The sequence below is a fragment of the Falco rusticolus genome, chromosome 2, assembly GCF_015220075.1.
Source record: "Falco rusticolus isolate bFalRus1 chromosome 2, bFalRus1.pri, whole genome shotgun sequence".
NCBI lineage: Eukaryota > Metazoa > Chordata > Aves > Falconiformes > Falconidae > Falco > Falco rusticolus.
The window spans coordinates 116613414-116639866 of NC_051188.1; the positions used below are offsets into that span (position 1 = coordinate 116613414).

At 41.5% G+C, this 26453-nt stretch overlaps 1 protein-coding gene across 2 annotated transcripts in view; it reads right to left on the minus strand.

Moving 5' to 3' along the window:
* The window catches only part of EPHA3 (EPH receptor A3), a 234468-nt gene that overhangs the window by 44056 nt on the left and 163959 nt on the right, over positions 1-26453 (minus strand). Inside the window, exons 6-10 of one of the 2 annotated variants that reach the window (XM_037378144.1) lie at positions 16451-16575; positions 9597-9756; positions 7250-7352; positions 6728-6795; positions 2307-2432 (exon numbers count right to left, since the gene is read on the minus strand). In XM_037378144.1, coding sequence (XP_037234041.1) covers positions 2307-2432; positions 6728-6795; positions 7250-7352; positions 9597-9756; positions 16451-16575 — 582 coding nt within the window. Of the gene's footprint in view, positions 1-2306; positions 2433-6727; positions 6796-7249; positions 7353-9596; positions 9760-16450; positions 16576-26453 lie in introns of both variants that reach the window. The other variant, XM_037378143.1, reaches the window with a different exon arrangement.

Consider the following 26453-nt stretch of genomic DNA (forward strand, 5'->3'; position numbering starts at 1 on the left):
AGGAAAGAAGCGTTCTTGCAGAAGCAGCCTCGAACAACTTACTCTGAACGCAAAAGCTGCCCCGTGTTGGATGGGACAGCAGTGTGCAGTGATGCTACGAATGCGTTTTGGAAGCTCTGAGCACTCCATAGCCTTATTTTCATCTGGTTTTCCCTGCTTGGCTCTTCCTGTTGGCATCTCTGGCAACTGCTCAAGGAAATGCAGACTGTAACGCCGTACGTAGTTTAGGCTGCGTGAACCTGAGTCCCCGCCTCCAACAAATGGCGTTAATATATCTTCAGTTCATGCTTCAGTGTAGAGGACCTGCAGGAACCCTCTGTCGCTTTTACTGGCGTGGACAAACTTTTTAAACCACCTGAATCTTTTAGGACATATCCCTTTTTTGAAGCCTCTCAGAAAACTCCTCCTCCATTTTCAGAGGTCATATTTGGCCAGTTTGGGTTTACCTATTACTCCCATATGCATTCTGATTAAAAATAAGTCCAAACAATGAGCTTCGGGAGGGACAGAGAGCTGCTGGACCATGTCCAGAGAAGGGCAATGGAGCTGGGGCAGGGTCTGGAGCACAAGTCTTGTGAGGAGCAGCTGAAGCAACTAAGGTGGTTTAGTCTGGAGAGGAGGAGGCTTGGGGGAGGGGGGGATCTTATCACTCCCTACAGCTGTAGGAGTGATAATATAAATACAGGAGGCTGTAGGCAGGTGGGGGTCGGTCTCGTCTCCCAAGTAACAAGTGACAGGACAAGACGAAACATCCCCAAGTTGCACCAGAGGAGGTTTAGATTGGATTTTAGGAAAAAACTTCACTGAAGGGATGGTCAAGCATTGGAACAAGCTGCCCAGGGAGGTGGTGGAGTCACCACGCCTGGAGGTGTTTAAAAACCACGTAGATGTGGTGCTCAGGGACATGGCTTAGGGGTGGGCTTGGCTGTCCTGGGCTACCGGTTGGGCTTGATGATTTGAAAGGTCTTGTCCAGCTTAAACGATGCTATGAAATATGACACATCATCCATTCTTGTGAATCTGTTTTCTAGATTCATATACTGCACAGAGCCCACATTTGTGAACAAAGGCCCCTGAGAGTCTGATAAGAAACATACTGCTCTTGGCCTTAGCTTTTCAGTAACGCCTTCTCTAGCCCCACAGCAATTCTCTGCTATGTGCAGTAAGCAGCGCTGCTGCCTTGACTGAAGATGATGGGGAACAGTGCACTCTTGTGGGGCAAAATTAAAACCAGCAAGAAACAACAATTCTACCTTTGCAGAAAATAACCTATCTTCATACGAGGTGCTGAGCAGCTGCAGTAAGACAGTATGAATACTGTTTCTTTTTACTGGGTAATTCAGGAGATGTACTGAGTACAGTAGCTTGGTTTTATGTGGTTTGTTTTTTTTTCCAACTGAAAACCTTTTGCTATGGACTAGGAGCCTGTCTCTCACATCTCATGATTTTAATTCAAATACTAGATTTAGAGAGAAGCAAGAAATCAATAATAAAAGAACCAGTAATTTTCAATGAATTAAAAATCAATATTACTTCTCACAAATGCTTTAATTTATCAGGAAAGCTAACACTTTATGATCTTCTGACTTGACAAGACAATCTGCCACTTCAAGAAGCAAACATGCATCTTGTCAGAAGCTACATGCTGCATTGCAACATGGAGAACTCAGTGTGACGAGACTTTCTGTAACCTGGCTCCTCTGCTACAAAATCTGCTCATTTTGACAGTTTGCCTTCTGTAAACTCAACTATCTATGGCGTCTGTATGGCTCAGACAATCAGTTATCAGACAGACAACCCCTTCCTCTTAAATCGATAATTCAAATCCAAAGCAGTGACCAAAATCAATCCAATGACCAAAGGTCACTGCAGTCTGATGGATGTGGGGTGACTGGTATGAAATGAGTTTGTGGTTTCATTCAAGGCATAATAGTCAACAGTCCTTTTAAGGGAAAAAAAAGAAAACGTCTTCACAGTTGATACCATTTTCTGTGCTGACAGATTTTAAAGAGAAACATAGAAGTGAGGCTGAACTCTCTTTTCACTCCCAACAGTGCTGTGTCCAAGTGTGAGTTGATGGGTGTCCTTTGAAAAACCACCTTGCTATCTGCTTTCTCTGGGGACAAAAAAAAATAGAACTGTGTGCCTTTAACTTTTCCTAGGCGCCAAAGTCAGCTGTAAATATGCCCTACTAATTTGAAGACTTTACAATGTTTTCTTTCCAGCCGTAAGTATAAACCCAAAGATGTAAAACAGGATATACAGCAAAAAGCTATTTTTAATTCAGTATATCTGGTAGTCATTACCTGCTCCAACTACTTTATCGATGGATATATTAGAAGCATCTAGTTCCTTGGCAAATTCATGCACAGCTTGACTGGGATCCTCATAGGTATGCGGATCTACGTAAGTTCTCAGGCCTGGGAGTTTTACTGTGTAAAAACAAATTCAGAGAGAAAATGTTATTCAGACTTAATTAATCCTTCTAAAGAAAGCTCGTGAGACAATAGAAATCAAATCAATAGAAGAAAAAGGTATACTGCTTCTTCATATTAAACTGCTTTCCATGGGTCTTCAGGAATCTTAATATAGAATGAAACCAGAGACACTAATGTAGTTATTGCACAGAAGTCTGAAACCCTATTTTAAATATATCTGCTCTTGCCAAATTTAGCTGCTTTTCAGATATTAAAATATTACCCATCCCTCCCAGCTTGCTACGTTTAGGTGCTGCCTTATACTGTCCCTCGCACGGTAACAACAAAGAGGCAAGGAATAAAACATGTGACGCTATGGTCAACCTGAAAAGTTGTTAGGAATATATTAAGGAGACCACATTAACTTATACTTTTTCTTTCAGAGTCCTCCAACAATGCATAAGAAAAGCAAATTATACATGAGCAAATGCACCTCTGCCTCAGTCCCTCTGCTAGTATGCACAAGGATGGCAGCCAGTTGTTCCTGTTACTAAAGTCTGGTTCTAGTGCTCCATGTTATTTATTTCGTCCCCTTCCGTCGTTTCCCGGCCAGGGATTGCTCTCTTTGCCCGGAGCAAGCATCGCTTCAAATGACTGAAAGGTTTGAAGGGCAGTTTCGAGCTCTCCACATCCCTTCCTCCAGCAGGACTGGGGGCGGGAGGAACACATCACCATTCCCAACCTTTTTCTCCAGAAAAGATTGCTGAAGGCAAAGCAGTCTCATTCCTCCTCCCCAGCTCAAGGTCCTGCTTGCGCTTGGACCCAGTACCTCGTGTGTCCAACTCTGTGCTATTTTAGGACACAGAGATGATGGTTTTTTCAAGCAAAGTGAAATAACCGTTACATCCAGCTTGAATTTCTCTGCTGCTGACACAAACCCTGCATTCCTGGACATGTACTCTAACTTTTCCTAACTGTACCAGTTGGTCTTGTAAAAGATATTAACTCCTCCTACAAACACTGCCTTGACCTACTCAGGAATATCCCTTCCAGCTTGGCATTATTATACTGCGTCAATCTGTTGACTGCTAGAAGAGTTAAATCTTTTTTTTTTGCTGGGGTTACACAGATGGGAGAAAAATACCTTTGGACTATTAGCGCACACCATTGTTTGGTCAAACAATCCCAAGTGTACGTAAAAGAAATAATAATCGATCTCACAGATATTTATTGGCCTCAGAATTGACAAAGAAATGATAAAACTGAGTTCCCAAGCTAATTGCCTGGAAAACAACGCAAACTAAGAGCCATGCTCCTAACACAAGGGCTGCGTGTGCACGGCATTAAATGCCAACTGTGTTTCCTTCAAGAGCCTGATGATTACAGAATTACTTGCAAGTAAAACAAAAAGTAATTGGCTGTATATTGCTGTTGGTTAAAAATCTTGTAAATGCTGCTTTCCATCCATGCTGAATGTACATTACAGGCTCCCTCATACCCCCAATAAAAATAACAACAATTAAAAGCTGCTGCACTGTGGGTTTTTTGGCTGCAGATTTTTAATGCTGACCCCAGAGGTTCCCAAGATCAGGTGATGGTGGCTGCAAGGAGAATAATCCCTTCACACCAATAATTAAGGGCAGCCTGTATGGTAACTGGCTTCTGTCATGAAAAACAGATAATAAACACATGCACATGTGTTAAGCTGTACTACTTTACAGCTCATTCTGTGCAAACATAATAATTTACATTTTCATTTTAACAGCATGAATTGCCCTAAAGGTAACAAAAAAATAAAAAGAGCCTAGCCAAAGAAGGCAAAGGGAGAGGATCTGAGGAGGTGAAACATTTTTGCTCCTTTGAAGTAATATTATAGGATTTGTAATAAGGCTGCAGGGAATAGTTCATGGCTGGGGCCTTTTTTTAAAGTAATTCAGAATAAACTGACTGAAATAAACCAGCTGCTGTATTTAAGATGCTGAAAGTTTACGACAGCCATGGAAGTTACTTTATCCTTTTTTAGTTCACAGGAGCAATTTGCTTATTCTTTGAGAAAGACTGCAATTTAGTAGAATAAAGTTTCAACAGCCACACACGTACATACATACAAACCCTAACAGATAAATATCTGCAAAATCAATAAACCATTTTCAAGAATTTCTAACAGGTCCACGATCAGCTCTGTTTCTTACTGCGTAGTGAATCAGCATGGCACTACTCAGAAAACAGTACATAAATATCTAAAGCCAAATTAAAAGCAATTTAATCCCCAGGAATTTAACAGCACTGACATGTTTAAGAATAGTGATTGCAACTTTCCATTGTGTGGGAGTAAGGAGAGCAAATTCTGACCTGTTATTTGTCTGTGACACTTTCTTTACTGGCTGCTTTTATTTTATAACCTCATTAAATTTGGATGATGAAGCATTAATTCTATGGGCCACATGTAACCATCTAGAGTTTTTTGAGACTAGTTGGTTAGGGGTTGTTGGGCTGCACGAGGCAAACCCTTGCGTGTCCCCCGACAGTGCCGGGGGAGGGGCACACGTGCTGGGATATGCATGCTCACGGCTCACGGGGGTAAGGAGGGGCTCCCAACGTGAAATAATAAAAATATGAACAGTCAGAGAACAGTTACTCCATTGTCACGAGGATTAGGAAGCAGTTCTAATTTCCAACTACTGCAGGTAAATCCCTCATTAAAATGTTAATTCAATTATATTTGGTGGGGAGGCATCTGATTATGGTACCAGCAGCTCTCTCCTTGCAGACGGTACAGCGCCACTGTTGTGTGCAAAAACCCACGTACGGGAACCTCACAACGTGCTAAGTGATAGAAATATATGGTTCAACATGGCTTACGTGGTGCAACAGGATTTTTATTTGGAGCTGAAACAGTTTCAAAGACAAACAACTGCTTCTTATTAAAACATGCTCATTAGACACCAAGAGTTGTGGGAGTGAAAAAAAGGAATTTCCAGACTTGGTGTTTTTGAAGGGTGTTATCTTCGCCCTATAAGGATGAAAAAAATCCAAAAATGCAGTGATAAAACCCCAAGATTTCCCCCTGTCCCTGCTCTGGAATTTTGAACTGTCACCTTCCTCTCCCCCAAGCTTTTCATGCTCCAAAACTAATTTATTTGTATTTTAAGGAGGGTGGTGTGGGTGGAGCTTTGGCTATGATCCAGTCTTCACCATCCACAGCCTCTCCATTGTGGCAAAGTGCTGCAGGGCTGCGCACCCTGCAGAGGGGATCCAGCGTCAGAGAGGAGCTGAAATGCTGCAGGATGACATTCCCCTCCAGCCACGGGCCATAGCAAGCTCTTTCCTGGTAGCCAGGGCACGTGCCTGGCCTCAGAAAATCAGTGCTTCTTCCCTTCAGTGTCTCCTGGACGGGATCTTGCTCCACGCTGTTCCTTTCACAGGGCACAGCTGAATGACCCCGAGCAGCCACGAATAAAGTCCCATTTAGACTTATTAAAAATAGGCATGCAAACAGCAGAAATAGACAGGCTTCGGGTCTGGCTTTTGAACATGTTTCAAAAGCAGCCCAGATTCCTCAGGGTGAGCAAAATCTCACATCCTTAACTCCAGACAATTTTTGTGACACAAAGATAATGTAAATCAAGAGAAAGGCTCCCTTAGTCCTGGATGGCACCCAAAGACAGCACAGATGTATTCGTTCCTGCAAGTGGGGAACCAGGACTTACTTGAACAAAACGTGTTTGTAAACACAACTGGATTAAAAAAATGCCATTAATTCGTGAGACACTTCTTTAGTAGTTATTCTTAATTTAAGAAAGTACTCCAAATCACTTTTCAGCCTGTGCTTAGAAGAACTCCAAACTAAATTATTAGCGGGTCAATTTTGTCAAGGAAGCAATTTTCACAGTCCCTTCAGTAGTCATCAAGACAGGTTTCATTGATTTTATATTTTGCTTTGGGAAAAAAAAAAAAAAAAAAAGAAGTAATTTCTTAGACGTTATACAGCTGATGAGGAAGCTGAAGCTACATTCTGCATTTCAGTAATGCACAGCAGAATCAATATGATGTTTCTAACCACACGCATTGTTTGAACACAGACAGCGATGTTTTGCTTATTACTAACCTGAACACAGATGAAAGATTTTGAAACAAAGAATAATTGTTTGGGGAAAATCTCCTTACCCACAAGAGAAGAGATAATTCTCTTCCCAATTTCACCTTGGTTTAAGTGAAGTATGACTTTTTGTTTTAAATTGAAAAATACCAGTTATCTAGGGGATGAATTCAACAGATTGAGAAGCATTAAAAGGCTGCAAGTAACTTACAATGGCCGTTCCCAAAATGCAGTCTTTTCTCATCAGTGCCATGTTTAGACTTCTTGTATCCACAGAATCTACAAGCAACAGAGAAAAAAGATTAATATAGAGAATTTTATATGTTCACTGCAGGTGGAAACAGAATAAAATGTTTTCCCTCCACAATTAAATGCCTGTTTGAAAGTTTAATGATATTTTCATTCTCTGTGCCCTATAGAGGCATGTTATGTTCTCAGGGAATTTGAGGAAATTGGCTAATGAGAGGATTTGTTGATTTTTGACCCCTACAGTTTAATTTTACAATTGCCTAAGAATGTGTTTATAGCATTTTTTAACAACTGCTGCATGATGGGGGCTGCTAACGTTAGCGGGCTCATTATCGAGCGCGAAGCAGTGCTCGGAGCTCCTGGGCAGCAGACAAAGGAGAAGGTGCAAAGCAGCCCTGCCGCTGCCCGACGCCACCCAATTTGCCACGCTCGTCAAGGCCCCTCGGGAAAATGGAAGTGGAAGCAACTCAGATGATAAACTAACCTCCCAATCAAGACGTACACCACAACCGTGAGGAGGATAATGGCTACTGCCGCTGAAATGGCAATCATTACGACCTGGCTATTCTCACTGGAAATGGAGAATGCTGGAAAGTTAACACAAAAATATATAAATAACCCCCCAACACACATATAACATTGATTACATATCATACAGGGAAGAGACAGATTAAATCATCACTGTAGAGCATTGTGTTTCCTGCCAAATATTTCATCTGCTAATTAATTTTTCATCAGACAAATAAATACAAGGGAAGAAAACCAAAGACTCTGGTCATCTTTGACAATTTACCAAAGCTGTTTCTGCTACTGCTGATTGTAGTAACTGCTGTTAAACTGATACTTATATACAAACATATATGTAAATACAAACATGCATATCATGACATACGTATATTTTGTCATGTTCAGTGAGGAATTTTTCCTTGGCAAGAAATTCCAGCCGGCCCATCATCACCACCCTTACTGTCACTTCTGTATGATGGGAAGTGATTTAATGCATTAAGCTTGATAGCATCCCTGTGCCAGCTGTGAAAAGCCGGAGGCACTCAGAAGCACATGGAAGGACTATCCATGGTTAATCAATGTCTTTCAGAAAAAGAAAGGCTGTTTTCTGCCTTACGCTGGATGCTTCCCTGTGGTCCCTAAGCATGGTGCCACGTGCACTGGACTGCTGTGCAATGGCAGGACACCTTGGGGTCTTAGGTGTTGTGAACAACCATCAGCAGACACCTACCAGACTCCCCTGAACACAGCAGAATTAGGCTCCTCAGCGCTATGCTTCAAGTTAACTGTCCAAACTGAGCAGCAAGTTTGCACTCCTGGTCCCCACGAGTCAGGCAGTTTGTGGACGGGACTGCTTGGAGTCACACCGTTCCCCTGGGGAAGAAGCCTCTGCCTATTACAGTCCTGCGACTGCACTCACGTAGCTATAACTTAGCAATAGGAACAAAGTTATGCCATTTTTTGTCTCTCTGTGTAACTTGTACGCTCATTATTGAGATGTGCACTGCTGTCTCCCGTCACCTGCCACATTTTTGGACAGCTATTTTTTCTTTTTACTTTTTTTTTGTGATATTACTTTGCAGAGAAAACTCGTTAACCTCTAAATTATGAAATCTGTTATCACTGCAACTGACTTTTTCTCCTTGCTGTACTTATTTGTCCTATCTGGAGTTAAAGTTTCATCCAGTATGCCAAAGCTATGTGTCACCATAACAACAATTCCTAACTATTTTTTTTAAACAAGAAGCCTGTCTGCTTTTCAGAATAAGACCTGATGCTACTACTCTAGGTTACAAGCTTGCTGTTTCTAGCAGAGCACTTCTTGCACTATGGCTTCTCAAGCCTTATCATGAGTACATGAATCAGCCTTATGAGATAGTAATCAGAATTATAGCCCTTAGTTGTGTCATAACTCTGAACAGCAGATATGAGTATTCTGTGGAAGTCTGACCTAAAAAGCAAACAGTCTTTATGCATCATCAGTCTACATCAGTAACCAGGCACTAGGTAAAGACTGACTTTTTGGTGCATGAAGCCACTTTCAGCTTCTAGCAGAGAGAAGGTCTGACTTACTCCATAGTTAACAAGTGATAAGAAAGTAACATTTAAAGACTGTGGGTTCTATTAAGACTCTTTCTGATATAATAACAGAACTTGTAAAGAATACCTATAAGGTCATCAGTTAAATAATGTTATACTAGGCACCAGAGAAAAGAAAAAGGAGTGCTGGACCAGGAAATAACTTCCCCCAGGCCACCCAGAAATGCAGTGACAGAGAGAAGGGACCCAAACAGCTCAGCTCCCTGACCAGCTGCTCAGCTGAGTGACCATCCTTCCCGGCCTGGGCATATTAGGATCATCTCAGGGCTACGCAGGAGCCATCAGCAATGCTCTGCAGTAGTGTGGAGAACTACACACTGACCCACAGGAGTGATGGACCAATATGACATTAATTCTCTAGGAGCAGTGGTTTATAGTCCATAGGGTTCAGGCCACAAACTTGGAACATTGCGAGGCTGTGAATCTGTTTTTCTATCAAACCTCCCCCCTTGGCAGGAGCCGTGGTCTAGCAAGGTATCAAGGCATGAGGCAGAAGCCGGGTAGGGAATGGAAAAAAATACCACCTGTGACAATTACAGTATATATACCCTTTATAGCATGTTTAACATTTAATGATAAAGTTATATAGTAACGTTACCCAGAAAGACACATCATAAATAGTTACGAGTTGCATTTACTAAACCAGAGAAGGAGTGAAAGCAGTCATTCGGATCAGTCAGAAACTGGCCAGGATGGTGGCATAAACCATTTGAACCAATACATACAGTCTGGACTGGTTTCGAATTCAAACTTGCGGCTGTTTGTCCCATATCCAGCTGCAGTTCGGGCTCGGATTTGGAAGATGTAGGTGGTATCAGGTTTGAGGCCGCTGATGGTAACGTTGGTGCCTTTGGCTCTCAGGATAGTATAGCTTGTCTCTTGTTCCTGCTTTTGGGAAGAGAAATCATCAGATTAAAACCTCACCCTAAAAAACAGGAACAGGAGGTGGTTGGTACAACATTACCACACATCACCTGGAAAGCACCAGTATAATTTTTTGAGTATTTATAGCCAGACAAATGCTTGTACAGCCATACAATTTCAATCAGCTAAAAATGTTTTGGTTAGCAAGAAATCTAAATCATTAGAGCTTCTACAGCCTTGTGCTATAAATCAAATAGTAGACATGTTGACTATATGCTATTTCATTAAATAGCTTTGCATCATTCTGTCTGTAGTCTGTAGCACAAGAAGAAAATCAAGATGAAAAAGTTATTTAAAAAACCATAAACCAGCTTTGCCTACTGCACTGAACTGGAAGTTATAAGAGGGCAACTTGGACATTTTAGGGCTCTGCAGAGCTATTGCAGGATGCAGTTTTTACTGCCTTGCCTTTTACAAGACAGCATTTACCTTTGTAACAGTCAGAAGAGAAACTCCACTCAGGCTCCTCACCTCAGCTCTGCCAACAGGCAAATATAAGCAGCTTTCTATTATGCTATAGAAAACTATGAGACTGATGCATCCATCCTCATGTGGGCAAACCCCTCCTGAACCTGTTCCTGAATGAGTCGTGGGTTTTAGCAGCCAGAAACGGGTGTTTGCTCCTTAGTGCTTTTTGCTGAAAAGCAAAATGTGTGTCCAGTACAGACAATACACTCACAACCACACTCTGCTTAATGGTCACCTATTTCTGTCATAGCAATGTTTTATATAAAATGAGAAACTGACCATTTTGTAATTAATTAAGAAATGGACCAATTTGTAATTTGTAAGTATAAAGCTACTTCTGATAACAGTATGTCTCAGTCCCACTGTAAGTACGTCTTCTAAAAACTGAAGCGTGCATTTGGAGCCCAAGGTATTGCTTATTTTACTACAGCCATCCTGTACCAAAAGAGCATTTTTGGCTTCCTAAAAATGGCAGCTGGAACTGCCTCAGAAAGAATCTTGGACAGCAGCCACACATGTGGGGAACTGTGAGAATCTCAGTTGTTTAGGTTCCTAACCATGAACTTTTTTTTATTCTGGAGGCGGTGGGGATTTCATACGCTGCCCTTTTACTTTGAAAACGCTGAAATATACAAAAAACATTGAGTTTTGCCTGGCTGGAAGCAGAAGCTGAGTTAACGTATGTTGGATGAGAACAATCTCACCTAATTCCCCCTGTGTTTTTGGCATTGCATAAGCTTGCAAGGTGCTGACATTTCCACTTTGACAACACTTGAGTGCCACCGCACAAGTACAGAGGTTGGAGAACACCCAACACACGCATTGCCAAAGCCACGTGAAAACTGCAGGTGACCAGAGCTTTCCAGTGTGTTTGCCCTGCTGTGCTGTCTAGAGAAAGTTAGGTTTATTCTAAGTTAGGAGATGACCATCAAAAACGGTTCACTTGGGTGCTACAGAAGCCTGACTACCCTGCTCTTGACTGGCTTTGATACAGAAAGAAACAGAAACATTTACACCATAGTCAGGGAAATTGCCAGAATCTCCACATAATATTCAATATTATGCACGCGACTAATCACAGTGAAGGGGAGGAAGAACAAAACAAAACAAACAAAAAAAAAAAGCAAATAAGCCTGTGCCTAAATGTTACCATCCAGAATCAAAATCTCAGCTAGCGTGAGCAGGACCTAGTCTTCAAGGAATGATTCTAAAAATGTTTACCATGGCCCTTTTTCTTTGCACACTAAAAATAAAAAAGGAAATCAGCTTTGGACCTCCCTGTGGTTTCCTGATGCTTCCCTGACAAAAAAATTATGTTATAAATTCAGAAGAGAAAATTTACAGGAGGATATTCTAAGGAGCTAACAGGTTTGCCTAAAATTATTTATTTTTGAGCTAACAAAAGCCTAGTATTATAATTTGCAGGCTTGCTTTATCTCATCGTTCCGTTGAACGTAGGCAACTATTTTAATTTCAAAGACATAATAATCTTGTCTTTAAAGCATAAAATCTTTTGTGTATGCTATGACTGGACATTCATTTTGCTCTCACTTCAGGCTGCTTTTATGAAATGCAAACATTTCCTTTTTGTGCAGATACATACGTGCAAGCGAAAACATAGTCATGGCCCTGTCTATTAATAATCCGCAATGGAACTTGGAAAATAAACGTCTAAAACAATGGTATGGAGGATGTCATGGTATCTTAGTTTATGGTAAGCTTTTTACACACATATTTGGTAAGTCATTTTTTACATTACTAGTAATCAAATCTGTGAAACACCACATAAAAGCCCAAGTTTATCTTTCTTGGGGATGAAGGAAAATTTCAGAGATACAGCACTCTAGCTGCCATAAGCAGAAGGAATATGCAGAAAGGAGGGTCAGTCTTTGCCAAGCAGAACTTTAATCAAACACTCCGATGATAAAATTGAACTTGGATGCACAAATCAAATCCTTCCTGAATATTTCTGCGTAGTTTACTGGGGAGGCAAATCCCACTACTATTAGTATCTCATTTGCAAACATTTCTTTATACTTTTAAACTATGTTTTGCAAAAGACATATTTTAGATACATTTAAAATTTATTGTGGCAGTACTAGCAAGAGTGAGTGGGACGTCCTATTTCAGATAAGCACAGTGTTTATATTGCATGAGGAAGAACATTTTCTCCATCAGCTGCATCAACACTCGAGAGACCAAAACTGGACCACACATCTTTGGGGGGAGCCCACAGTCCCTATATTGCTTCTTCCCCTCATTGCCAGGAGTAACCCACCTGTTGATATCACTACAAACCTCGGGGAGTATACGTGGCCCACCTACCCTCAAAGCCGTAATAATAAGAATTTAAAAGTCGCTAAGTGCATTTGCATATAATTTACTTTTTCAGCCTCGGAAAGAGCATAAACTAGATATCATTATTTATTTGTTGGCTTTAACCAGTCTACTGAGCACATCATTTCAGCAATGGCAAAGGCAAATCTATTTCAGTGAGGTGAGACTGCAATTAAATTTCACACATTGTTTGCAGCAGATTCCGCCTTTAATAAAGTGTGTGGGATTTAGTTAGCATAATTATAAGCCACATATTTAAATGAAGCAATTAATAGTTTATGTGTGGTATTTAGGACATGGCTTTTTCTGTAGCTTTGCATGACAAGATAATCCTTCCAGAGAACATAATTATGTGAGCAAGGACAAGGAGGAAACAAAGTATCTGCTTGCATAATTAAAAAAAAACAAAACAACCAAACAACCCTGGCTTTTTTTATATGTGTGCTTTGATGGCTGAGACACTTAAAATCCAGCACAGCATTATATGGATGGACTAAACCAGGGTGTCATTTGGTACCATTAACTCAACATAAAATGCTATGCCTTACCATAAAACAAATGCCCAGCAGTTCCATACGGTATTCCTCTGAAAGAGGATGTTATTTCTTTTAAATCTTTTGAATAAATAGTAACTGGGGCCTCATGAGCAGGCTCTATAGATTTTTACAGAAAACACAATTCTATTCCAAAGACTGAGTCATGAAAAAGTGCCACTCTCGGTTCATAATGTTATGCATTAAAACCCCACAGGTTCTTTCCAAAAAGTTAACATTGTTTCCCAAAACTGAAGTTCCTAATTTCTCTAGAAACATCACGTAAAGCTCTATTCTCCCCTGGTTACACAAGCACAACCAGTGGTGAAAAAAACCTGAATAGGTTAATATATTACCCTTGCAGAAAATAAATGTTTTCCACGTACTTTCCGGCAATAATGCATTACAAAACCTACATGAAATCACAATTTAGATACAGGACATTCTATTTTTATTCCAAATCTATTCTAACATCCTGAATATCAGTATCATGCAGTTGCCCATAACTACGACACATTCTTTGAAATTCAAGAACAGCCTAGGAAAGGGAAAAAAGCATAATTGCACAGATAAGGTGTATGACAGCATTGAGCTGAGCTGTACTACTCTATTCATGCTGTATTTATTAATTTTGAAAAGATCACAAAAGATATGGCAAGCAAAAACAAGCAGGAGGGAAATGAATGGCTCAACATAAATCGTCTACCAACAATCAGGTCCGACTTGCCAGGAGAAATACCCCGATTGCTGACTGCGAAGGCTTTCTCCCCTAGCAGCTGCCACTGAACAGTGGTGGGGTTTGTGATGAGCACAACCAAGATGATTCTGAAACAGAAAATCAAATGGACTGGACCAGTTTGAAAAGCAAGCTCGCTTTTCAAAGAAACAGGAGGGGAGAGGGGCTGCTTAGGGATCTCAGACTCAAAAGCAGCATCTTCCAAAGGTGTTTGGAGAAGGAATGAATAGCACCCGTCCAGCACGGGCTGCTTTGGCCTCGGGAAAGTTTGACAGAGCAGCCATTTTCCAGCTCTTACAGTTTGCAGACCTAAAAGGGGCAATGGATTAAACCCTCCTGACAATAAATTTGCTCTGCTTCGTTAGCTTTCATATACCCCGAGGAACAACCTTCTGATTTCTTAAGGGATTGCAGAACACGTTAAATACACTGGTGTCAGGAGGTTGTTTTTAAAAACCCCTTTGCTCTGGATGGTCCGGCCCCTATTGTCAGGCAGTTGGCTCTCTGGTTTCAGAGAGCTGCCTGGTGCGTATGACCTCTTGATCACAGACTTCAAAGGGAAGAAACATGTGGAAGATCAGCCTCGTATGACTGGTTGTCTTATGAAGCTGTCTTACGACAACCAGTTGCTCCCTAAAACTGGATACACTCGATGGGAATAGAAGCCACGTACTTATTCTGTGCATACAATTTTCTTGAATAAAACAAGCCTATTTCAGTGTAAAATGACGATCAAAACCCCACAAAAAAACCAAATACACAAATAAAACTTCTCAGCTGATTTGTTAAAATGAACTAAATGCATTCAAGGGGAAAAAATTGTTCCTTTGGAGCAACTAAAGCCCAAGAGATCATCTTAAGGCCACAATGTACAAGACAGCCCTGTGTAAGACCCTGCACCCTGCAGTACTCGCAGCCCCCCAGGCAGGGACTGCTGCTTGGGGTGGCTGGAGATGGAGCTGCGATGGGGCTGCTGCAGCTTTAGGAAAAACAAAGGTCTGGGCAACAGCAGCGAGAGCAGGCAGGTAGGTCTTAAGTGAAACACAAGTTAGTCATGCATGGAAACAACGTGGCCTGCACCAGGTTGCAAGATGGTGCAAGAACTTCAGCCAGGTGAAGTTCTAGGATCTTTCAGGCACAGGCTTTTACTGAGGTCAGTAGCTCTCCCAAGCCTTACTAAAAGACAGCATCTCTTCCCTTTTCTTAAAAATATTGGAAAGAAAAAATTCCAAATAATTCCTGTATCCTTTCACTGCTGAGGATGTCTAAAGAAAGACAATCTGATGTACGAGACAGTTCTCTTTTACTTCTCAAGCCCAGGACCTGGACTTGGTCCTGTCACCATTGAAATTAACAGACACCACCCCACCCCACCCCCCGCCAAAGTACAAATCCATAGGGTACTGCTTTATAAGGTGAGACTGAACTGAAATGTTTAGGAAGCTTTCTTTATCCCCTTTTATCAGTAGCACAACGTATGTTTAGATTTTTATCAAGGTCATTGAAGGTCCAAGTGCTCATCAAAAAAACCCTCTCAAAATCAGATGACATAGCAATTTGGGAGGAATCTTTACAGAGTACAGCCCTCCCATTCCCTTCTTCATTCCCTTCTTTCAGCTGAAGATCAGGCGTGGACTATCAATACCACATTGCTCCACTGGTAAGCTCCATAAAAATACTTCCTAAAGGTTAGCGGAATACCCATGGATTTTTTTTAAGAGCAGTTTATAAGTGGATATTAGCACCATGTATTCCCTGGTATGGGTGACTGACTTCTAGATATGAACAGCATTAGTAAATGCTAAATTAAACCATTATTTCTGACATCTTTTCAAAATCTGTCAACTTCAGTAGCAATACGCATTTTATCAAAAGGTGTCTCTGATCAGTTTTAGAATGGCTAATACCACTCTTCACAATCTTCACAACCTTCTATGGTCTTTTCAATTCTGCCAGTAAGATTTACTAAAAGAACCATGCTGTTATGAAGATTTTTTTTCCTATGTACCAATCTATATGATATGTAGAAATCAACAGCTGTAATTACAAGAAAATGTCAATAAAAAGCAGGACCTATTTAATGGCAGATTTTCTTTGGCTTGTTTTTATTAACAGACAATTTACAAAGAATTTTGTTATTTGTGAAAAGTGGAAAGTCTCATTGTACAAACCAGCCCAAAGGGTCACCTGTATCTTTTCCATACATGGTGTAAAAGATTCTTGCACCATGGGGAAGCACCAGCACATGGATGCTGACAAATAAATGTATGAACACTGACAGCATAACAGAACTGAGTAAGCAGACCATACTTAATTAATAATGATCATGATGATAAAGTATTACAGCTTGTCTGCATTACCTTCTATTTTTGTTTTAATGTGTTTGGGGTTTAATGTTGTTGGAGAAGAAAACACAACTTAATTTCTGCTTACCACAAATTGAACAGTTGCAGTGCTTAGAGTCATTGAGGCAACAGTAAGTGAGCTATGTGTCTCTGAATCCTTACCGTAGACAAGATGCAATCATTTAATTACATTATTAATAGCACAAAAAAACCTCCCCTTTGATCTTTCTTCCCACCTTTTCATAGTATTTGACCTCGTAGTCCAAGATGATCCCATTCGGATGTTCGGGTTCTTGCCAAGACAGGGACACGCTGTTCCTGGATGTCCTGTCTTTCCGTATGACTGTGATGGGGGATGGAGCTGTAAAGGGGATGGGGGAAGGAGGGAAGAGAGAAACTGAGTTTATCTGTGTTCCAATCCTTGGGAAGGAGTATTGTTTCCGTTTAAAAAACTCACGAGCATAGGTCTGGACTCACACCAACATTCAGCAGCTGGATCACCGTCCTGGTACACATGCCTTGAAGCACACCGGCCTCAAGGAAAATGAGCTGCGATTTTTTGTTAGACCGGAGGACTAGTGGCAAGACAGCAGATGGTTTTGATCTGCTACTACAGTGTAAGCAATGAAATATATTCAATATACTACAATATAGAACAAAATAACAGTACTACCTATTTGTTGTAATGCTGAAGTATTACCGTTACCAGACCCTGCAGGACTCCGATAACATTTTCACATGCAAAGTGTAAAATGGTGCTGGGATGAATTACGTACAAGGAGCTCCTTGTACCCACAGCTAGCAATAACCTCCAGCATTCTGCAGAATACAGCCTCTTTTACAACCAACTATTTGGTGGGCTCTCCAGATACAAATTGCTCCCATACACGCTCCTCCTTTACCGCATGTCTTCAAAAATGAAATTTGAAGGAAAAAAAAATATCTGAACTTCAAAACAACCTCCTTTCTGATCTGTATTAATCAGTTAGGCATGACAACTGATCGCATGCCCCAGACTCACCCACCACCCACAACTTGGAAGTAGTATCAACATGACAGAAGAAGGAAAAAATAATAATAATTACTTAAGATTCTTGAACATCACTTCAGTTTTAGACCACCCGGCTCTACACGTTCTTCCAAGACCAGGCCTAGGTTTCCTGGACTCACTGAAAGCTATGCAATTTTTAAAATCATTTTTTCTGTTTCTTTTGGGTTGGCTTCCCACTCCAAATCCTTCTCTTCCATGGCTTTGGCCAAAATTCATCAGATGATAGCTTACAGATCACACATTATAGATCATAATTGCCATTGAAATAAAAAGAACCAAACAACATTTTACCAATAAACAGCCTTTTATCTTCACGTGTAAACCAAATGTGTTTAGAAGTTCAGCATTGTTCCATCCTAAAAAAAAGGCTCTAGCTGATCTAAACAATTTAATTTCAGTTGAATCTTATGAAGCTTTTACTGCTAATATAAAACCAGTTACACTTTACAGGCATTACACATCGTATGCATTAGCCAGTGCCCTTGCTGTTTGGGTTTTCATTCCTGCAACAGAACTTCCAAAAGCCAGAAAAAAAGAAAAAAAAAAAGTTTTAATTAAAATAAATTCTGGAAAATTTATTCTGTAATTGATTTTGCTAAACTTTTATCAAAACATACCCTCTAGTCTCAAGTCATAATCTAAATGCTGACATCCTCCTCTAACTGAGTGGAACATCTAGCAAGCTACATAAAGCCACACAGCACGTATGTATATACACAGTGGCCCGTTCATTCTGGGTTGATATACATCCTCTGAGCAGCATTGTCACACCACATGGTTCAGAATAGCTCACTTAAAAGATTAAAAAGTTGCAAAACCTTTTTTTTTTTTTTTTTCTCTCCTCCTTTTTCTTCCCAGTAGGAAGAATTTATCCTGCATTTAAATTACTAAAATCAGATATTGGAGAGGGGGTTTGTGGTGTTTTGTGCACGTGTGTTGTTTCTTGTTTTGGTTTGTTTTGGGTTTTTTTGTTTGTTTGTGTTTTGGTTTTTTTTTATAAGTAGGCTGGGAAAGAGTCTCTGTTTTACTCAGACTCACCAGATCTATGCTTGCTAAAGAGCTGAAAAGCATTAGGGCAAGGTATACAGGACTGGTTTGTAACAAACATCCTCCAGTAATCCCACTGGAATTCCACTCGGGAACAACCCGGTGCTAGAGCCAAAATACAAAGTAGTTAGCTGGATGGACTGCTCTACCGTAGCTGGCTGTATGTTAACTCATATACCGATGCTTGCTGCTTTTATGCTCTTGTAAGTCATTTTTATGTCTTCTTTTTAAGTCAAGCTATTCATCTTTCTTTTGTATGTGAATAGACTGCCAAGCCCAGTACCCCAGCTGCTAACACTTCCCATTAAGGTAACATTAATACAGATTTTATGAATAATTAATATATGATTAACAGAAATGGCTTTTCCCCTAATAAATTATGGTAATTTGTGTTATAACACATTCTCAGGGCAGGCTGAAATAATCTTATATGCCTCCAATACAGATGTGCTTTAAAAACCGCTTTCTTCTAACACAGTATTAATTATTTTGAGCTCATTTACACACATCTCTGCAGATGCTACCAGTAACTTATCTCACAGCAGTTTATTAGAAAAGCATCTGCTCTGCAGTTATCAATAACATTATAAAACATTCATACACCCTTTTTAATCCCTAGGGTTGCCAAAGCTGCTTAGAAATTATACATACAGAGCGTCTGGAAGAGAGAGCATCCCACTGCACGGGCAAGTGGAGGGGAGATGGATAATCACCAGGAACACACTGTTCCAGGCACCTTTAATCCCACGCACAGACCAGATCTGAGCTCTGCAGCCCCCAGCCCACTCCAACAGCTACCGAGCCTCTGAGCTACAGGAATTGTGTGTTCCAAACCTGTTTAAATCAACACCGCAACTTAACAATGTGGATTACAAAAGCTGCCTGGTTTTAAGGCAGCAATCTTCAGCACATGAAAGAACAGTGTCTTCAGATATTTAGGTGGTCAATCATTTATTTCTAGTGGATAAACCACGCTATTTGTGTTCAGAGGGGAAGAGATGTATTTGTAACTTAATTTTAATTATTAATCTTGTATTTTTTTCCCCCATCTTGTTAAACTATCTTATATATTGACTCGAGTGTTTTAGTTTTGAAGCACACAGGATGCTAAAAATAAAGACTCGACCTCAGGGTACAGATTTCCTGCTGTTCCTATAGTCTCTGTGTGTTCATGCTGGATGTAATGAGCAATAGTTGACTTTTGATCCCCCTTTATGTGTCTATTGACAAAACAGAGCCCTGGAGAGGACAGACCTCACAAGAACCCCTTCCAGCAGTCCTCTCCTGGCGCTATGTCAGGCTTACAGCTCTCCAAAGCACAGCTGATGCCCAACTGTGCTGCTCCTGGGATGATTTCGGTTCTAGGACTCTCCTTCTGCAAAAAGTTGAGGAGAGGGGATAAATCCTGGTGTGAGCATCCCCGATAGCCAGCCTTGCAGATGCACCACAGATGGGGGCGGAGAAGGGAGTGGGGGTGCTGTGCCTGGGGGGGCTGCCAGCCTGCACAGCCCTTACAGCTGCGGCAGCCTGGCTTCCCCCAAACCATGTCTGGCACTTTCTTTACTACCTTTTTTCTTTGCCTACATCCAGAACTGACTCTGCTACTAACACATGGGATCGACTGATGAACACATGCTACACTTTGATTTGACCAAGATGAGATAAAATGAAAAAAACCTTACCACCACAGCACGTGGCACAACCTTTCTTTGCAAGGTCTGCAAGAAGTTGGACTGTTAAAGCTTTACATCTTAATGTGATCTTTTTTGGTTTTACACCTATTAGATAAGTAGGTTTGAAAAGTGTTAAAAGTCCTTGAACCATAATTTAGGAAAACATTTTGTTCGGGACTTCTAAGTTTATCCTTAAATTCACTGCAATCGATGGATTTAAGATATGGTACAAGTTCAGGTAACCTGTAAGTACTGTCCTGCACAGGGACAGTATATGACAACAGGGGTGCCTCCCTGCCTACGGCCCCAGCTCGGGGCTGGGGTGCAAGCGGGAGGGATAACTTGACATCTGGACCATGGAATTGATTTCTTTTCATATGCATCCCTAGAACACAATGTAATAAACCAAAACTTCGAAACTGTGTTCTAAACAGTGCCTAAGTCAGCCTTAAATTGTCATTCTGTAACACAGTTAATCCTCCCTTCTCACCACGGCAGCTCAGTTACTGTATTTTCCTATTTACTTGATAGAGTCTGAAAATCCAGCAGCGAAGCGGCAGTTAAAGGGAGTTAATGTTAGAAACCATTAAACAATGAAGGCGTTACCGCAAGTACCGATGTCTTTAGACTTCTGTAAGCTCCTAGCTCTTCCTTTTTCCTGAACACCATTATTTAACAGCAACAGGATGAGGCTGAATTCAAAATCAGGCCACAAAGAGGAACAGAAGTACTTCGTATTTAGAATAGCCATTTTTCATTGCAGTTCCAGGATCTTCCTTTCTTAAATTAAAAGACAGATAGATCATGCAACTATCTAGAGATATGTGAGAACAAATTTGTTAAATGTCTGCAGCTCCCACTGACGAAACCAGTTTTGTACTAGGGGTTAGCAAAAACTGACTCGTTATGAAGCTTTTTAGGATAAACTGAAGGTTTAAAAATTATATGGAAGTATCAACAGCAACACATAGTTAGGCTAAATTAATTTATTATTTGGAAAACATACTTTTCAAAGTAAAACTTAAGGAGAGTGCTTTTTTTAGACTAAGGCCGAATGAATGCTGTTTCAGTGATTTTTTTGATAAATCTTGTGGCTTGTATACCTCTATGTATTTTACAATTCTAGTGGCATTTTGATTAAAGTAATTAATATCATTGAACTTCTTCACTGAATAGGGAGTGGGCGTTCTTTATAATTAATGTCAAGCCTGTGTGGCCACTGCATTAAGAGCTTTAGTCTCCACAGTCCACACACAAGCCATACAGGAGTATTTTCATGGCATCAGATGTTTACTATTTGTCTGGGTACTACAGGTCTAACTGGTTTATGACTAGTTCAAGCAGTTAATATGAACAGCTCCAGAACTCCCTAGGAGTTCCAATCGCGAAATGTACTATTGAGCGCTCAATGTTGTTAGGTAGCATTTGTGACAACTGGGAATGTGGATGTTGAAAAGGTAACAAACGCAATGATCCAGGGAGCTTAGACTCACAAGTGTAAAAACCTCCTCAGTCATGACTAGTAAAGGTGCAAGCAAATAACATGAAGGATCTAGCAGAGACGACAATAAAACTCTGCTCAAATTGATTTCCCAGCTAAACTGACCCCAACAGATCATTTGTTTTCCTCCAGTTAATAGCAGCTGTATATAAATCTGCTCATTGACTTTTTCCTTATTCCTTGGTTATTGTTTTCATATGTGACTGGCTTACAGATGTATAACCATACTGCAAGGAAATTCCCTGTCCTGCGACAGGGAGAACTCACGATTAACTGAGGGAGGCCATGTGTGTACAACTGCTGAAACATTTAAAGTTCTGTTGTTTCTTGCTTAGGTCTCTAGATCACAAATTAAATTTTAGGGAAGGATTTCATTTGAAAATGACCGTGGCCTGCCCACTTCCAGCTTTTGCTTGCAAACAGCTAATCAGCATCTGAGAATAAAATATTCCAAGCGATGCTGAAAGATAGTGATCAAGAACATATCCGAGCCAGCAAAAATTACTATCTTACCAAATTACGACTTCTTCTGCACTGCTGAATAAACGGAAGGCTTGTTCCTTCTTCTTTCCTTAGAAACCCAATGATTATATTATCTAACCGTAATACTGTAATTGGATAATGTATAAGTTTTCTTTAATGCCTATGATGCCTCTAGGAGGTAATGTGGAACAAGAGCAATAAATAAAGATCGTAATCTGAAATTAAACCGCAGCCTCTGACAGCAGGTCCACGGATCCAAACCCAAATCTGTAAGTCTTAGGGGACCGTGTCAAAACCACAAAGCTATCATACAGTTAAAGTAGAAACGCCAACGTCTGAATGAACAAAGGCGCTCTGGCTTAGAGGCAGTCTCTCTAGGGAACTGGAGGCACACCTGCAGCGTCAGGACAAGTGACAGAACTTGCCCCGTGCAAGCATTAGGTGCCATGCACAGCTCAGCCCGGCACTGCCCATAAACGCCGCCGCACGCGCGCTTCTCCAGCAGCAGCCACCCAACATCTGGGGTCCTGTGAACCAGCCCTTCCACCTTTAGGTTTATCCACCGCGCACCACCAGCCACCATTCAATTCGTGATGGAGCCCTAAGCCTGACTCGCAAATCGGTGTAATGACCGCATCTCCGTGGCATGATGACATTAACATGAGTCTGTATGAACTGCGTGCTTGCCCTCGGATCCTCACATCTCCAACGTCTAGCCTGCGGATTAACATCTAGGGGCTTATTGCAGAAGCCTGCTCACAGAACGTAGGAGCTGCGCTACTTTAACCCTTCTCCGATTGCATTACTGTTTCCTTTCCCCGTCAAGTGCAGGTAAAGGCGCTGCCTCCCTCTGGGCGGCTGTGCTGGAGCAGGGCTGATCCCACAGGCACATTCCAAGGAGGCTTGCTCAGCCCTGCATCCCCCCAGGTGCCTCCCAGGAGTCAGGAGGAGGAGGAAACAGTTACGCTTTAACAACACCTTGGAAACCTGCTAAACCCTACGCGCTCCTCTTCCAGCTACAATTACCCACCTCTTCAACACGCGTGCAGACGCAGTCCTCTGCCCTTTAATCTCCAGGACACGTAGTTAAACTAGCACAGTACTCGTGTTTGTGTTCCTGCACCTTTTCCTTGAGCTGAAGCAGGCTCAATATAATTTTACAACTTGGGCTGTAAAATGTCATCTGATTCTGTAACATCATTAAGTGACTGTCAGCCAGAAGGCAACGCGCCCTCCCTGTCGCCAGAGACCGGGCATTAGGGCTTCTAGCCGTCCCAACGGCAAGAGGCCATGTCAGCGGGCAGGACCCTCAGACCACATCCAGGCTGGATCCTAGCAGGGTGCAATCAAAAGGAAGCGGGTGAAAAGGTTCCCAGTTTTTGGGAGAGGGCTATCAAGATCCGGGCATTTACACGTATCAAAATGTGGACGGAAAGAAAAAGGACGAAGCTTTAAGGACACACAGAAACAAGTTAACTCTGGCTGAAACAAAGCTGTGGGGGCAGCTGCTGTGCTTCTCTCCCAGAAACTTTAAAGACTGATTTGTTCATGGCTATTTTAACAGATGGCTGCCTGCATTATGGCAGAAGTACCCAAATGCATCTGGAAGCTGGTGGGTTCCAGCCTGTGCTTATAGACTCCAGAGCGGCTGCAGGCATTGCACAGGTGCTGTGAAGGAAAGATGGCAGGGAACTGGAAAGGGGAAAACAAGCAGCTTCAGCAGGAATTACACTGAAAGGCAGCTGCTTGGTTTTGCTCTCCAGTGCGGAGAAAGGCAACCTTCTGGGCAGCAGCTGTCACTGGACAAGTGATTATCAGAGCTCATTTCTCACTCTTACAAATAAATTCTAAATTAAAAGCAAACTTCATTACGTGTTGCACATTCATGGTCTCATTTCTCCCTCTTTTTATTAAAAGAGATAGCAAATGCCTTCCACAGAGCAAACAAAACGTCGGACTTGCTCATATGTTTAACACATGTGTAATATATCACGGAAACGCCATGTCCATTTGGGAAGTATCAGGCTGCACAAGGCACTCGCTTCAGAAATTGAAAATTATGGTGCCATGGCGTTCACAGCTGTTATTTCAGAGAGGAGGCAAATGCCATATATGCTTTCATAAGGATGCAGCCCATAGGTACTCATAACACAAATGTTATTCTTTCTGTTCTCTGTTTGAGATGGTGGGAGCTTTGCAATACTTCATAGTTTTCACTGAATGCATTTAAGACTGTATCAGTTTAAAATAAACAGTTTTGCTTTGCCTTCCCTGCACTATTGTTACAGTACTCTACACGACGTTAAAGCCTCGGGCTTCCCGGTGCGAAGTTTTCAGAAAGAAGAATTTATTCACTGTGTCCATAACATCATCAGTCAGGTCCTGAGTGGGCTTCCCCTTTCTGTGAATGTTTGGCTATTTCCTCAACCAGAGGAATCCTGTTCACAATTTCAGAAGGAAACTTAAGACCCATCTCTAGAAATGCCAGTATCCAAAACTGGAGAAGACAATCCTCAGATAATTAACCTATGATATAAAGTATTTCTCGCCTTTTGAGAAATCACCAAGAGCTCCCGAACTGTTCTGTCAGTAAGTTCCAACAGAATCTTTTCAAGCTGGTCAGAAACCGCTATAAATGGGAATACTATTTCTCAAACTTCTTGCTCTGTCGTTCTCTGGTACATTCACAGATGGCTAGGGATCAATCGCTTTTGCAAAGGTTAATGAGAATCTCCTTGGATGGAAAGATGGAAAAGACTTGAAAGGTGATCACACCTCTGTGGATAACTGGCTAGCTGAAAAGGGTCACATAGACATAGTCCAGCTGGCTGGACAAAAATGCACATCGCTCTCAGCTTATCTGAAGTAAAGCAAAATACACTGTCTTTGGCTGTCCTTGTTACACAATAACAGGAAGATTTTGGTGGGAAAAGAATGTTGCAGGTGGGAACAGAAAACTACAGAAGAGAAACTAGGGGTGGGCTTGGTATTTAGGCAACTAACCAATAATGAGCTTAACTTTTGTAATATGTATGAGCTAATTATAACAAGGCATAAAAGGTGACTGTAAGAGACAATAAACGAAGTCTGCTGATCACTCATATTGAGCGACTGTGTCTTCCCTCCGTCGCGACAAATGGCGCCCGAACAGGGACCAGAGGACATAGGACCGGCGACCCGATAGCGGAGTCCGGACCCCGGCGACCCGATAGCGGAGTCCGGGAGCCACGGTCGGCGGAGAAGTTGAGTGCGGTCCTGTAAGCAGCGCAGGAGGCGAAAGGGATATCTTCCCCGCGCCCGGGAGCACCTATAGAGGCTGGCCCGCCTGCTACGCGCCGCCGAAGTCTGCAAAGGCTGCAATTGTGCACAAATAGAGGTATGAACAGACAAGCGGCGTATAATTTGCTCAAAGGCTTTTTAGAAAAGCGGAGCGTTCGGGACATAGATTGTAAAAAGGAATTACTCGGGTTATTAGCGTATGGGATAGCATCCGGGACCCCCGCGGCAGCGGCGAGCGGCGGCGCGGCCCGGCAGGCCCCTTCCCGGCCGCGGTTTCTCTCCGAGGCTGCACCCCCCCCCCTCCACCCCCCCCGCTCCGATCGGCGCCATGGCAATGCAAGCGGCCAAGCGAGCTAACATCTGGCTGCCCCCAGAGGTCAATCGGATCCTTTATATTCGGAACCTGCCGTATGAAATCACAGCGGAGGAAATGTATGATATCTTTGGGAAATATGGACCTAGTCGACAAATCAGAGTTGGAAACACTCCTGAAACAAGAGGAACAGCTTAAGCTTCTCAAGGAAAAATACGGACTTGATTACAATCCCACCAAAAAAAAAAAAAAAAAAAAAAAAAAAAAAAAAAAAAAAAAAAAAAAAAAAAAAAAAAAAAAAAAAAGCTTCAGATGTCACCTACAAGAAATGGGTTTCTGCCTTGAACTAGCAAACATTTCTGTGTTTAAAAAGAAGCCTTTTTGCCTTGATGGAGATAATTTATTCTGTATTCTGTATTTATGCTGTATTCTGAATGTGGAAATTGGTTGGGACTAGGAGGCTGGCTTAAAGGCATTTTGCAAACGGGATTATTATTTTTGATCATTATTGTAATAATAGTTTCTTGATCAAAACCAGCCAACACTATTTGTAAGCATTAGGCATATCTGAAGAGAATGCCTTTATTTGAATCAGCAGTTAAGGTGTAGTTTAGTCTGAGGCTGTGGTTTTATCTGCTTCTGGTGAATTTTTGAAGTGATGAAATCAGAGATACAAGGTATACTAAGAGTTATGAGGTAATAAGGTAATAATCTAAGTAAGGGTGCTGTCTTTTATATCTACAAGTGCAACATGCTTTTATGTAGCAGAGAGAAACTTTGACAATAATGTTGCTTGAGCGAGATGTGCATGTGACAACTTGGGAAAAGGGATATCACAACTGGAGTGCAACAGTGTTTCTATGTCTGGCAGAGTGAAATCTTTCAAGACCTG